Here is a 15,575-nt window from a genome sequence, read left to right as displayed (position 1 = left end):
AAGTAATGATAAGAGTGGGGCAATTTCATAAGCTGTCAATCAGTTGGGGCTGTAATATGCCTTGATTTGTTGCTAGCTGCTCCATTTTAACCAACATCAAAGACAAGGAGAGATGACAAAGAGTGTTCTCATTTCAATAAAAGAAGATTTGAAAGTAAAAGGTTGGTAATGACATTAATAACCAGTCTGCAGCCACTGTGTAATGATCAGCCAGAGGATGAAGAGAGCAAAGCAGGACAGGGGAGCTTGGCCCAAGTCTGGGGTACTTAGGAATCTCTTAATAACCTTTATTATTTGCTCAAAATCATCCCAACAATACAGTTCAGTAACCTTTGTGCTATAAATCCATTTAATCTGCAAAAACAAAATGAAAACTGAATAGAATGTGATATCATATAGAATTCCTCATGCTGATGCTATCTCCAAAGCACTCTGCCGAATGATGGGCTGGATTCTGGGCAGGAGGCTCTGGAGGGACCAGCAGCTGGGCCTCTGGTGTGCTCATGGAGCCCAGCCTGGGCCTTGGAACCTGCTTAGCACTAGTAGGAGAAGAAAGCTGAGAATTGCCCTCCATACTTTGCTGAAAATGATCATAAGATGCTTAGATTCCACATCAAAGTAATAGAGGAGGCCAAAAGTGTTCCCTTTTATTTTCTGGTGGACAGTGGAGAATCCGTCTACTGTCTTCAGGCTGGGCATCAGTGAAACTGTTAGAATAATAATTCCCAAATTCATACAACCATGTTTGTGGCAGAATAGGGTATCCAAATCCAAACTCTTCCAAGGTGACACTCCACAGCCAGGCTGTGCCTCCTTCAAGGCCCTGAACCCTCAAGTGAAGGCAGTACCGAGCACCTGAGGCCACTTTAGAGAGAAGGATGGGAGAACCCTTTCCAGGGGAAATCTGCATAGAGATGAGATGGAGTCAGTACTGAGGGGTGCTGAGGTCAAATCACTGCTACCCAGAACTGAACCCAGCACTCCTGATTTTACCTTGGTCCCTGATCCATTTGCCTTTCAATTACCTCATTCCAATTAAAGTGCTAAAATGCTCACTTCTTTTTTTTTTTTTTACAATTTTTTTTAAAGAGAGAGAGAGAGAATTTTTTAATTTTTTTTTTTTTTTAGTTTTTGGTGGACACAACATCTTTATTTTATTTTTATGTGGTGCTGAGGATCGAACCCAGCGCCCCATGCATGCCAGGCAAGCATACTACCGCTTGAGCCACATCCCCAGCCCTAAAATACACTTCTTAAGGCAAAGAATGAACCCAGAACTCTGTGAAATATGTTATATAAACATCACTACATCTTATAAATTAAGAGGGTGGTTATATAAGCAGATGTTTAAAAAAAAAGTTATGGCAGATTTCCCATGGAGGTACACATAAACCTTTACCAGTGAGATTGTCAGGATTTAAATTTGAGAGCATTGCATCCCAAAATTGTAAATGTTCCCACAGTTGCCAAAAGAAGACTGAATTGACCTGTCTTTAGAAGGAGGGCTATGTTTTTATTTCAGAGTGTGATATGCTCAAAATTGCTGCAGACTTGATGGCAACTGGCTGAATGGTTACAAAATTCAACTGTCCTTCAGAGTTACATGCACTCAGGCCATGCACTCTGTCCAATTATTCTTTTGCAAAGCTGATCCCCAACTCTACCTGCCTGAGTCCTAATACGCCGCTGCCATCGTAACAGTCAAGTTGAAAAGAGATTTGAACCTAAAATGGAACCACAGCAGTTAGGATGGACAGTCCCAAATAGTTAAGAGAACTAACAAGAACCCAGTGTCTGGCTGGAGTGGGGATAAGGGAGGAGTCTAAGTTTCCAGTGGGCTGACTATGACTAGCATGTCATTCTCCAAAGGGAACCCTGGAGGCCGCTGCACATCTTACACACCCATGGTCATAGAGGAAGTCCTTATGCCAGTTCCATCTGCACCAAAGTCTTCTGGATCCTTGAGAGAAATATTTGTTCCCCAGCCCCCTTTCAGACCAGCCCTGCTCTGGGCTTGGAGTCCCAGACTCTGCATTCTCTCTCTTTTGACAAATATTCCATTGATTCTTAATGACACCAACATCCAAACTATTGGACCTTGAACACAGGGCCTTGCAAAGAGAACCACACAAATATCTGTTTTGATTTTCATAAAAGGTGCCAGGAAACTGTTTCCCTCAGGCGAAGGCAGGTTAAGGTCTCAGAATGGAACTTCCCACAGGGATTCTGTCTGTGCTCTTTGGCATTTTACCAGAGCTTTCACCAGTTTCAGCTTCCTAGTTTCTGAAAGCCTGTATGCCCATTAGAAATAAAATTATTTGGCTTTTCACAGATTAGATTCTTTAAAAAAAATGTATTTACAGATATAAGCCAATGTTTTACCTGGTGCCAGTAGGCAGGTTGTGGGCACATGAGAAGTGAGGTCAGAGGCTGCATGTTCTAGCTTAGCAAGAGACCTCTGGTTCTGTCTGCCTGGCTAGGAACTTGGGTTCTGCCACTTCTTGTGTGGCTTTAGTTCAAATTACATAAACTCTCTGTTCCTCAGTTACCTCTTCTGCAAACCAGGGATAATAATGGAATAAATGTTAGCATGGAGCGAACGCTTAGGATGGAACTTAGGTTGCTATAACCACTCAGGAAAGAGCCACTGTGCTCAGCTTGCTTCAAATCTTTGCAATTCTAAATGCAACATTTGAAAAGCTTGTTACCACACCTATCAAGTACAGTGGCACTCTTCCCAGCACTTACTTTCTGCTTCTGAATTTCATAGTAAGACATTTGCAGTGCCAGGATTTTCCTGTGTCTTAATGAAAGCATGATATGGAAGCCTTCCTCCCGCCCCTGCACCCACAAGATAGAAATATTTATGACTCCTTCCCCATACTCCTTGCCCTTAGTGAGAGGAATTCTAAGGATCTGATGATCATCGGTAGTTTACATCAGAATCCTCAGACTTTGGAAATTAATGGGAGAGGAAAGGGGAAAGTGACACATGATTGATTTATATTCATATAAAAATTAATGGAAAGGGTAAAGATGTGGAAGATATGCGTATCTTCCCCAAAATTATATTATTGTAAGTATGCAAATACACACACACACACACACACACACATACTCACATATACATTACATAATCTAAAAGATTAGAAAAACAGCCCTCATGAACAGCACATTTTACCTCTAGAATGTCCTTTCTCCTTGGGCAGGAGCTGATAGTGCTTCTCCTAAGGGGCAGGCGAACAGCCTTTAGAATTCAGAACCCTAACAGTCTCCACCTGTTGGCCCCTTAAGTCTGTGCTTGGAATTCAACCATCGTCCCCTGCGTGACAAGCAATGAAATGCACAGTGTTTGGATGATGAGACTGCAGGACGAGTGTTACCATAGGAGGAGGGAGCCAGGATTTAAGTTTCCTGGGGAATTATGATCATTGTTTCTTTGGTTCCCATTCTCCTTAAATAAAAGCTCTTCTGTGGTTAAGAAGCCCACAGAAGGATCACGTGGAGGTATCCCTTGAAAGGCAGCCACTCAAGACAGCTCTTGATTTCCACAGGGTTTCCTTCTCTGCATTGGCTCTTAAGCTTGTCCTTTCTAGTCTTCCCCAGCACCCACTTTTGAAACCTCTCACCCCCTCATAAAGGAAATTATTTAGCAGGACCTTTTATAGGGAGTACCTCCCACCATCCAACGGGAAGAAACTCTCTTAAGGGCTTGAATTTTCCAGTGCACAGGCAGTTTGTTAGTAGCTGACTTCTTGTGTTTGTGATCATTGTGGGAAGAAAAGAAAAAGAAAAAGAAAGGAGGAATCCAACAAAGGTGACCGAAATTGCATGTTTCAAACTGTTTCAGCACTGTCTTCTGAGCACATGGTCATTATCATTCCTCTTTCATTCTCTTTGCAAACATTTCCTCGGTGTTAACAAGGGCCAAAGCTTCTGCTCTTGCAAGCTCTTCTTATTCCAGTACTTTACAAAGAACAAGGGCCTCCTCATAACAGGATGGGTAACGTGAGTGATGAAAGTGGGATTCTTTTTCAGTAATCATTTCTATATCGCAGGTCATCAAATGATCATTATATTTTATGATTGTGTGAAATCTGCCGAAATCAAAGCTATATAATAACATTGCAGAGGGTTCTGCTAATCCTGGACCACCACATTCATGCCTAGGATGAAGGCCCAGTAATTAGAAACCTAACACTGCCAGAGTTCCAAACACAGACTAAAAACATCTCCGTCCACAGGCACTGGAGATTCAAATGCCTATGGGCATATTAGTTTGCATTGATTTTTTTTTAAGCTTTGCAGTATTAGTAGAAATACCAAAGAAAAAAAGTACTGAGAGCAGCACAGCCACTAACGACTCCATGTGACATGCTGGAGAAGAGTATGATTTTGCCAGATGTCCATTTTTCATCAATGGGTACAAGCACCTCTCTCAGCAGCAGGGTTTTACTTCTTTTTTACTTCCTCCCATTCCAATCCCAAATTTGATCACAGTCTCTGATCACCAAAAAAGGAAACCCATAAAGGCTACAATGGAAGTTAAAAACCTGTCTTTGCTTGGCTGCTCAATAGCACACCCAGCATTTTATAAAAGTAAAAGGAACAAGATTTTGCCCTTTGGAAGCTTCTCTGTAGCTGGAGAAGCCAATGCTGATTTCTAAACTGGACATGCTCACAACTTTGCTCATCAATTCCTATGGTTTTCTCATTTTTACTGAAAATCTTATTTCTTTAGCTTCCAAATTCTTTCAACTATCTGCTCAGATGTGTCTCTTAGTTATTTTTTTTTCCCTCAGAGACTCTTCAGCATCATCTTTCCTTCCTCCTCCCAAAAGGATCTCCTTAGATGAGATACAGCCATGGTTCTTAAACTCAACCTCATGGAAGAGCGGTGCACCTTGGTCATCTCTGGGTTGCAGAATGTTGGTGAAGAACTGATGATTACAAATATTTGTTTTAATGAGTTACTGCAGTCTCAGGTTTTCCCTGTCAGTAATGCAGCTCTGGTCTCTGAATTCCCTGGTTCTGTCTTGAGTGGGAGGAAAGGCTGAGTTATAGCAAGTGGTAGAACAGTTTGCATAGTCCCGGTTTCTGCCTCTCTGGGGCACGTGTGGCTTCTATGAAAGTCATCCATCATGGGTGTTCCTGTGGGGAAGAGGTGGGCTGGCGCTGGGACAGAGGAGAACTGGATATCACCTCCACCCCTGGTTTGTGTTCGTCAGCTCTTACACTGGGTACTTGGGATTGTGAGGATCACACCGTACGTTGACAGTGTCTCCCTGGGCCCTTTATGTGAAACCCTATACTCTACTGTATTTTGAAACACATATATTAAAATGTTCCCAGATTACTGTGTTTATGACAGAAGCAAAGGAAATTTCTTTGCTGAAACATCTTAAAAACATTTCTTAACTGATTCTTGAATAAATATACTTAACCTGCCCTGAGTAAACCTGGTATATATTTAATTTTGAGTTGAGATAGCTCTCAATTTTCTTTTATTTATTTTTTTTTGAGAGTTCTTTTTTTCATTTAGTCTTTTTAGATATATATGACAGTAGAGTGTATTTTGACATATTCAACATACATAAAATATTTTCTATATTCTACATACATAAAATATTCTAATTTAGATCCCATTCTTGTGGGTTGTGCATGATGTGGAATTTCAATTTTCCGTGCACCCGTTAGTCACGCTGACCTCACTGGTAAGTCAAGATAATTAAATTCCAGTCCAAGATTTATTGAGCACGTACTATGTTTCAAGACAACAGAGACAAAACAATATAATTTTATTCCTGGTGAATGAGATAAATAACCTCTACCCTAATAAAGTTTATAGTCTTTTAATATTGGACCCAAGCCAGCCTTGACTCAGGCCACTATTTCCCCCTACCTTCTTTCCTCTGTACTCAGAAATCAGTCTAACTTCAACCATCGTCAGTCTCTGGCTCCTAACGAGTCTTCTGTTGTGCCACCTCTGTCCCTCATCTAAGCCTCTTGTATGTTTGTGGATTTTCTCTTAAACAAATCCAACATCTATCCGTGCTGCATCTACTACTACAAAGCCCTGTGCTGAGCTCCAAGGAGATCACTAGACTCCTGAGATCTGGGGCCTGCCTTCCAGGTGCCCAGGCTCCAGTGCAGTATGGGAATCGCAGGCAGGTGAAAGGCAGGTGAGAATGACCACGCAGGTGAGAGCAGAGGGAAAAGCTTTCTTTGCAGTTGGATGGTGTAGAGATGGGAGGACTCGACATCATCCACGTCCCTCCCTCTACTCCTGTGAGAGGAGTCAGCTCACTCCTACTAAAAAGTTTGCCAGCGACTCTGCCATCCAACACCAGGCCGTTTCTCCAAAGGGGATCCTATTAGCCAATGCAGGGGCGTGGCTTCCAACCTTTCATGAAATGAAGGTGATCTTCAGGACCAGGCTGCTGTCTAGCCAGTTTAGACCCTGATTCCAGCTTCTTTTTTCACTCAATGGAAAAAAATAGCATAGTACAATGGCAAAATCAGGAAAACCACGCGTAAAGACAATGATCTTTATTATTGCTTTCCATGTAAATAAACCATAGTTTTTTACATTTGGGCTTGGTTAGGGTTAACATTCATTATCACGTGCCTCAATGTGATTAAGGACATGCCTGAGATAATTTCTATGAGTTTTCCAAGCAAAATCTGAATCCTCTGGGTCCCACAAATGAGCCTATTTAAAAATAAAAAGAAGCCAAAAAATTTTAAAGATAAGTATTTTCATGATAGTTCCTTTAAAGAGTTGGGGAAAAAGATATGGATTTGTTTCTCTTTCCTTAAAGTAAATATGTTTTCTGTTTGAGATTTTAAATTGGAACTTTTTTTTTTTTAAGAAAAATAACACATACAAATAAGATTCATCAGGTCATGTGAAAAACGAGGGACCTTCAAGTACTGATACAGTAGCCACTTGGGTCCACTTTTAATCCGGGTCTCCTGGGAATTCTGCCCTAGGTTTCTAAGGTGGGTCCACAGCATGAAGCATCAGCCCCTGGGCCAGCACTGCCTGGGACTTGGAATGGATTGACCCTGTGCTTTCCTACAAGCATTACATTTTACACAGGAAAAGAGACTGCGGAAAGGGAAACTTTAGATTAACAAAGCAAAAAACTTCAGCTCCTTCTTCTTCCTTTACGAAGTTCTGTAGTTAATAAGGAGAGTTTCTTTTTCCTGTTTAAAATTTGTTCATACGTACATACGTACACAATGGAATATTATTTAGCCAGAAAGAAGAATGAAAGCATGTCATTTGCAGGAAAATGGATGGAACTGGAAGTGATCGTATTAAGCAAAATAAGCCAAGCACAGAAAAATAAGGATTGCATATTTTCTCTCATATGTGGAAACTTTAAAAAAAAAAATTGAAATGACCTGAAAGTAGAAGAGAAACTAAAAATGGTGGAGACTGGTTGAGGTAGGGGATGAGCGAGAGCCATAGGGAGGGTAGATACAATTGAAATATGATATATGCTTACATGGAAATGTCACAATCACACCCATTAATTTGTACAATTAATGAATTAACATGTATAATAAAAGGTTTAGAATTTTCTGAAACTTAAAAATTCCTTCAAGTATGATATGTGTGTATGCACGAGAACACACACACATGATAATATACACCAGAACCTCCATGTGGTTCTGTCAGAAGTCTATAGGAATGCTCAGTTTTGAGAAAAAAAAAAAAAAAGTTGCCATGAACAAGCACAGCACACACATACCCCAAGGGGAAAAAAAAAATTCTTCTAACACTCTTTGAACCTTAAACAGTGCTTTTATAGACCAACTCACTGTTTCTCTTTTATCTGAAAAAAATAAAAATGATAACTGCTATAATGAGTTCTACAGAAAAGGACAATCTCCGTGGTTTCATTTCTTGACAGAGCCCAGCTCTCTCCCTTGGTTTCTGCCGCATGGAATCAGCTCTCATTCACACAGTCTCCCTCAGAGGAAGCCATCTGGGACCACAGAACTATCTGGAGGTCGCCCTCTCTGTGCATGGGAAGCCTCCCGTGTCCTGGCAGGGAGAGTTAGAGGGGCGAGGTGTGGGAGATGAGATGGCAACCACCCCCTCATGCATGCTGTCTGTGCCACTGTGGAGTTGTTCAGGGTGGCTTCTGCCCCGTCACCAGTTGGTCTGGATTGTCTCTTCAAAAATTAAAAAAAAAAAAAAAAGAAAAAAAAAGCATGCCTGCCTTTTGTAATGGTGTGTTTTAAAAGAGAAAAATCTCTAGGGAGAGAACAGGACCCTAAAAGTCCAAGGCCTGGAATTCTTCCTTTCACTCTTCCCATTTTAAACAGGAAACATTCATGCTAAGAGAGTCCGGAGGGAGTTTGGGTTGTATGTTCATTTCAAGGCAGATAATGTTTGTGTGTTGCAAATGTCAGTGATTTATCCTAAGGGCTTAAAATAAGTGCAGAAAATCCACATGTTTCACTTCATGCAGAGCAATACCTTCAGTAGATTTTGAGAGAAAGCACAGGTTACGGATTTTTTTTTTTTTTCAAGTGTTTCCAAAATCTCCAACTTGAGCCAAAAGGAAATAGAAATGCGCAGGGGTGGCAGGGGCTTTAAAAATCCTTATGATAAAAGATATAATGAGTGCTGGAAATTTTCTAAACCAAAAATAAAATTCTCAAGGAAAGGAAAGGTGAAGCCTAGCTCCTTTATTTCCAGGACTGGAGTGACAGATGATGCATCTGTGGTCTATTTGTCATGGGCAATTTAAAATAGAGCAAAGCAAACTGCACTGAATAATAGCAGCTGATGCTATAATAACTTGTACATAAACAGTTTAATTTTTTTATCTGGAAACTCTCACTAACTAAATTACCCCAAAGCTCAAGCATCTATCTTTCATTATTATACATAGCCAAATTAAGACGCAAAAAAAAGTAGAAGGAAAGGACTATTGTTCAGCCTTACCAACGTGTCCATGGGCTGCTTTCCACATGTGCCCATGCTCGGAGCTTGTCAAATCTTCATTGATTTGAGGAAGGACCGGGCTGTTTTAGCAGCTCTGCAGATTACAGGGTGATTTTGACCCTCATTGACAGTACTTGATTAACCACAGGCACAGTGCGCTCACAGCCCTGTCATTTCTTTCAAGTCTGTACTCTGACGTTGGAGAGCTTTTCATTAATTAGTATTGTTGCTGGTTTTGTTTTTTGAAAAAATCATAAAAGGGGGAGTAGTAAAAGTGGAAGGTGAATGGTGGTGAATATGAGCACCGTTTATGGGACTTTAAGAGCTGCGAACAGAAGTCATGCCTTTATCCCCAGGCTAGACAAGATGCCGTCATCTGCACATTGTCTAGAGACACGTCGCTTCTGCTGTAGCCATCGGATCAGAAGATGCTTCTTGTCTTCAATAGACAGATCCAGACAGGGCTGCTTCCTGTTAGTGTTTATTCTTGCCCTGGACCTCTGTGTGCCTGCCCATTACACAGGGTGGCTTACAGCTGGTTTCAATTTTTCCACCCTACTACTGGTTGGGTGGAACTTCTTGACTTTGTAGTGGAAGTAATTATTTTTTATCAGAGTTCTGAGTGGGCATTTCTCAGCCCTGGTTGGGACTTTTCCTAGGGACTGTAGAGGGGAGGGCATGCTAATCCACCCAGGGCTGTGACAGCAGCCACCAGAGTTAGGCCAGGACCACAGCCCATTGAAAGAGCACCTCCCAGATCTAGAAGGAAAGCAGGTGCAGTTAATGGGGACTTTATGACTCCAAGTCACCTGTATGTTTCTGCTACCATTTCTGAGACAGGTTTATTATTATTATTATTATTATTATTATTATTATTATTATTATTATTTCTTCTTTTTTAGATATATATGACAGTAGGTGTATTTTGACATATTATTCATACATGGAGTATAACTTGATCTAATTTGGATTCCATTCTGTGGTTGAACCGTGGAGTTACACCGATCATTTATTCATTTATAAACATAAGAAAGTATGTCTGATTCATTCTACCGTCTTTCCTATTCTCATCTCCCCTCCCTTCCCTTCATTCCCCTTTGCCTATTCCCCCTCCCCCCTTATTGTGTGCTAGCATCTACACAACAGAGAGAACATTTGGCCTTTGGTTTTGGGGGATTGGCTTATTTCACTTGATAGGAGAGACAGGCTTCTTCCATGCAAAAAGCAGAAGGATCTAATGGTCCCAGGCTTAAGCGAGCCAAGCTCACTGCCTCCTTTAGGACACTAGTTCAGTTACTGTGAGAAAGGCCAACATAAGACAGTATAAACAAGACAGAGTCGTGTTTCTCTCACAAGTACCTGTTCAAGTGTAAAAGGACCTGGCTGACAGGGTGGCGCTGCTGTGTTGAGGACTCGGGCTTCGCCTCTTGTTTCTCTGTCTTCCTCAGCACCTGGTTATCGCCTGAAGGTCTAAAAATGGCTGCTCCAACAGCCAAGAAGAAAAGAAGGGAAGTTTCCCACTCTTGTTTTTTAAGTGAGCTGTGACTCCTGCTCACCTCCCATTGGTCAGGCCGAGTCCCTGGCTACAGCAAAATGTCCAGGAGACTGCGGGATGTGGTCTTCAGCTGGGGAGCCGGCTTGGCAGCAGCTAATGTGCATCTCTTCTTCTCTTTCCAGGGGAGGTCCAGCAGACCCTGCCGATTATCTGACAGCAGCACCCCGAGGGCTCTACAAAGAAAGGGAGCTTCCCTACTACCCAGGGCTTCATCCCGGGCCTCCTCCCCAAGGGAGCTATTCACGCCCCACAGATCTGAGGGTGGCAGATCTCCGCTACCCTCACTATTACGCACCCCCGCCTGCCCCCCAGCACAAAGGACCCTTCCGGCAAGATGTTCCACCGTCCCCTCCTCAGCACCAAAGAGTGCCAGCCTTCCAAGAAATGGGCAGAGTGGGCCCGAGAGGTGGAAGCCCCGACCAGTACCCCTACCGAACCCAGGATCCCAGGCAGAAGAACCCCATGACGGCAGCCGTATAGCTGAGTGCCACTGAGATGAGCAGGCCCCGCAGGGAGGACATCTACCCCCAGCCTCTGCCCTTCCTAGACGCTGAGGCCTTCTTCCTGTTTGAACCCTCCATGGTACAGATTAGCATTTTCTCATCCAGTTTGTAACACTGACTGCTAATCAGAGGGGAAAAGAAAGAACAGGGGGTTCTGGGGTGAGGGGGGATTCAGAAGGAAGAGGAAGGAGGGGGTCATAAAAACGATACTTCCTAATACTTGAAAGGCTTTCAGAATTGGTCAGCTCAGAGAGAGTAGCAACTGCATAAGCAACTAATGATGAGATTGACTACATGGTGGCCCTCTGGCTAGACAGCCCAGCCAACGTGCACCCCCATCCCCATAGAACTGGCAATACAGAGGTTGTCTCTGCCAGCAGCATTACCCATTCAGAGGCTGGGCCTCCTACCCTGTACTGGAACCATGCTGCCTGAAGAGGGGCAGAGTCAAGGCTGCAGATGTGGGAATCAGTTTACTAAGTCGTTTTTTTCATCAAGAAAGAAGCATCAGCAAACATGCCCAGTGACCTTCTTGAAATTTTTTTTTCTACCCAGAGGAAGACTACATTTCTTAATAGTCTTTCTCAGGTTCCTGATCTCACTCACTTCGCGTAAACATTTCACATGCTTCCTTGCTGTTGATATCAAAGTCGGTAAGTGTGAATACAGTATTAGCGTCCTGGGAAAATGTGCAAGGCTAGTCGGAGCTTCTGGAAGGAATATATTCCAAGGACCAGTGATCGGGTGATGAGCACTGACACTCCCAGGGTCCTCGCCTTCCTGCCTCCCACATCCCAGGCACCAAAGCTCGGAGATAGCTGGTTTCAGAATCATCCCCAAATCTCCTGGCTGCAATTTTTTTTAACTGGACCCTCTACTTTAAAGCTCTCACTTGAGGGTAAAAGCCCGCTGGTTGGGGTGCATGGGAAACAATGACCCAGGGATGCCAATTCTAGACTCAGTGCCAAACAGTACCCATCTGCCCTCAAGGACAGGGAGGAGCTGACTGTAGCCTTAGGAAATTGGCCACCAGCAGGTAGTAGATAGACATGAATGATTGTGTGTGTGTGTGTGTGTGTGTGTGTGTGTGTGTTTTCAAACATGTGGGATTACCAATATGGACATTACCAATACGGAAGATAAAAATGCTTTCTGGAAAGTTTGGTGAATGAAGCAGAGGGGAGGAGGAGAGTCATGTGATTAAATCAATCTGCATCTTCTTTATTCCATTAACAAAAGTCACGGCATGGACAAGCTCTCCACTGAGACACGAAGGTCTTATGACTTTGAAAAGCTGAAAACCCTGCCCTCTAAGACCTCAAGGAGACCAAACCCATCCCAGTCTCTTTTGAGCTTTGTAGCTATTTTCTATTCCTGGTTGCTATAAAATCAGGGCATCTAAAACTTACAACCTGACCCAAATGAGAACCCAAGCAAAAAGATTGAGAAACAGCAAAACTGGGAAGCAGCCGTTTGAATGGCTCAGTGATGTTAAAATACTTTAAGACTTTTTAATTCTTTCTTCATTCCCTCCCCCCCGAAAAAGTCTTTCAATTTAGACATATTTTGGCTGAGAGTAGAATACCTCCAACTGACAGGATCTAATAAATTATAGTATTATTGAATACATAGAGTATCCATCTGTCCCAGTTTAGTCTTTTTTTTTTTAATTTAAAATAGAATTTTGTTACCAAGAATGAAACAACTTCTGGTTTGAGACCTAAGGAGTGTTACTTACTGGACTTTGAGAGCTAGCATTTTCCAAACCACAATTACAGTGGCCTCTGAAGAATAGACAGTCCAGTTGTTTTTTTTTGTCCTCTGTCATCTGTCCCAAGGCAGGTCCCCTTAAATTGTCTGCAATTTGTTCAAGGAGGTTGGAACTCCCTGGCCCGGCTCACCTGAAGGTGTGATGCAGGTGAGTGCAGGGTGCTGAATGCTACCTTTCCCTTAAGCTAGGTCAACTTTAAATACAAGAACAATAAGACGAGGGAAATGTCACTTGTTTTGAAGCATTAAAAGTCAACTCTTTGGGATATTCCATATTTTAATCAAATATCTGTAGACTACTGGACATAGCCACTCCAGAAGGCTCCTCTTGATATCACCTGCAGTACAGTCAGGGTGTGCAAGGTGAACACTCTGTGTATTGGAGAAGTGGCCCCTGCAGTCGGAATGCCATGTTTTTACCCCAGTGGTGCCACCTTGGACACTCCTGCACACAGGTTCGGGAGCAGGAGCTCCAAAGCATGGCTTTGTCTTGTACACAGTCAATAAAATAACTGCTAATCCTGAGGGGCAGTCAGTGATGTGAAGGTACTATGAAACTGAACAATAACAAAAAAAAATAGATTATAACAGTTATCTTTTCTTGCTTGATGTATAACACACGCTCCATTTGATCCTGCCCTAAAGAAACTAACATTGTATTTGTGACAGAGGCTCCATCAAGCCAAGCAACAATTAAGAACCACTCAAATGTAAGCTTCATAAATGCCTGTCTACTGCCCCTCCAGTCGCCACCTCCCAGAGGTTACAAGGACTCTTCCCAGCATTCAGGAGAACACTGTTTAGAGTGCTTAGACGCCCAGGCTATAATCAGTAGGTGCCCAGGAACCACAAATAGTTCCCAGTGTATTTATGGCCTTGGGAATATTCTGTCAGGTGTCCCCTTGTGGCATAGAACTCTAATAGCCCCCATGGGATAGAGTGGCATTCCGACCAACACACCTGTCTGCATACACCCACATGGTGTGGATCTGGTCATTGAGGCCTCAAAATGATGTTTGGCTTTTTGTCATGAGATATTTTAAGGAGCCAAATATTTCTCCTTTTTTTTTTTTTTTTTTTTTGCCAGACTAGAAAGATAAAAAAGAGCAGACCATTGAAAACCTTTAAATGTAGGAGAATTTGGTCTTCCACAAGAAAAACACAATATTTTGTTAATCCATCATGCAAGTAGGCTGTGGCACTATCCCCCTTGGTTTAAATTGTTTCCTTACAATATCAAATTAGTGGATGAGAGGAAAGCTCAGAAACAGGAACATTTTCTTAAATCATGATTTAGTACCAAACAAAAATTGAAAAATGTTATTCTGAGGCTCATTATTCTTGGGTACGTCTATGTTGATGGCATGGTAGAGATCCAGAGATCTGCTGTCACCATGAAGAAGCCCCATGCATGCTCCCTGATAGAGGAGATTTGAAACTTCACTCCAACTTTACTTTTGCTACCAAATAAATAAAATTAAAACATGACCCATTACCTCTTCTACAGAATCATGCAAATCTTTAATCTAACCTACCTTCTGATAATTCAGAAGAACAGGGAAGTTCTTTCTCTGTTCCCTGATATGCACAGAGATCACGCCTAGAAAGGGTGCTTATTTTTCCTAACCTGTAACCGCAGCATTTATTTTCTTTGGAGGAACATCATAGTGTTTCAGGAGAGTAAAGAGATCTGGAGAGTTTGGTATTTAAAGGAATTCAAGTCTGTAAAGTTCCTGTTGGCATTAAATTCTGAGACCCACGATGAATGCCCTTCAAATTGGTGTTAAATTGGGTAGACATCCGACTACTCCCCGAGTCCATGAGCAACAGAAAGTCCAGTCTTCACGCAATTAGGCAGGAGAAAGCTGGATTCAGAAATAGCCACGATAGTATTTCTCTGCACTCTCAGTTCACACTGACTTAAGTGGAAACTATGCCACAATGAGAGCAGAGAGGGGAGTCTCCCTAAGATCTTCCTACAAAGTCACCTTTCTGATAAAAAAGGAGAAAAAAGTTAGATACCTAAAATAAGCCTAGAATCTCAAATGCAGCCACGACTTCTAAGTGAAGTTCTTTCTCCTTCATGTCCTTAAATAGTGACAGAATTACACACAATCTGACTTTTAAAGGTGGGCTTTGGCTGCTGAGCTCAGAATAGGAAGTGAACCAACCCTCAAAGACTCTTCTAGCCTGTCTCCTAACTCGGTTCTTCAGAAAATGTTCTGTTCATCCGCGGCGCTGTTTACTACCAGGACATAAAACAAAACCTGTTGTTTATACCATCACTTTTTCTAGTGTTTCCTGTGCTTTTATGATTACCAAGTCTGTTCATACATTTAAATTATGTGAAATCATATTTTGGCATATGGGGGTGAAGACTGAATTCTTGACAAACTTTTTAAGATTATCTCATTTGTACCACAGGAAAAAAACATTTTGGATGTTATTATATATGAGTATATAAATTTTTCTTGTTTTATTTTGCATTAAAAATAAAGCTTTATTCAGTCAGTAAAACATCGGAGTCTTGGTTTTCACCCACCACTGGTTGGTTTGGGGAGTCTAATGAATAGGTGGGCCTGAGCCTGCTCACTCTTGCTCACATTCAGTAGTCCCCAAAGCAATGTTGAAAAATAGCAGCCAGGCAAAGGTCAAGACGAAAGAACACCTGTCACAAACAGAGCTCCCCAAGAAGCAGGTGTTGGCATGGAGACTCTCAAGAATTTTCATCAGACAGTACACCTGGGTTCAATGCCTAAGACAAGGAAGGAGGCCGGATTGG

The 15,575-nt window shown here is 42.2% G+C and overlaps 1 protein-coding gene across 1 annotated transcript in view; it reads left to right on the top strand.

Moving 5' to 3' along the window:
* The window catches only part of Pard3b (par-3 family cell polarity regulator beta), a 978,419-nt gene extending 967,290 nt beyond the window's left edge, over positions 1 to 11,129 (top strand). The window contains exon 23 of the mRNA XM_076865584.2: positions 10,643 to 11,129. Coding sequence (XP_076721699.2) covers positions 10,643 to 11,000 — 358 coding nt within the window. The 3' untranslated portion in view covers positions 11,001 to 11,129. The remainder of the gene's footprint in view (positions 1 to 10,642) is intronic.
* The last annotated feature ends 4,446 nt before the right edge of the window (positions 11,130 to 15,575 follow it).

Source organism: Callospermophilus lateralis, chromosome 9 (assembly GCF_048772815.1).
Source record: "Callospermophilus lateralis isolate mCalLat2 chromosome 9, mCalLat2.hap1, whole genome shotgun sequence".
Lineage (NCBI taxonomy): Eukaryota > Metazoa > Chordata > Mammalia > Rodentia > Sciuridae > Callospermophilus > Callospermophilus lateralis.
This window is presented reverse-complemented; position numbering and strand designations above follow the sequence as displayed.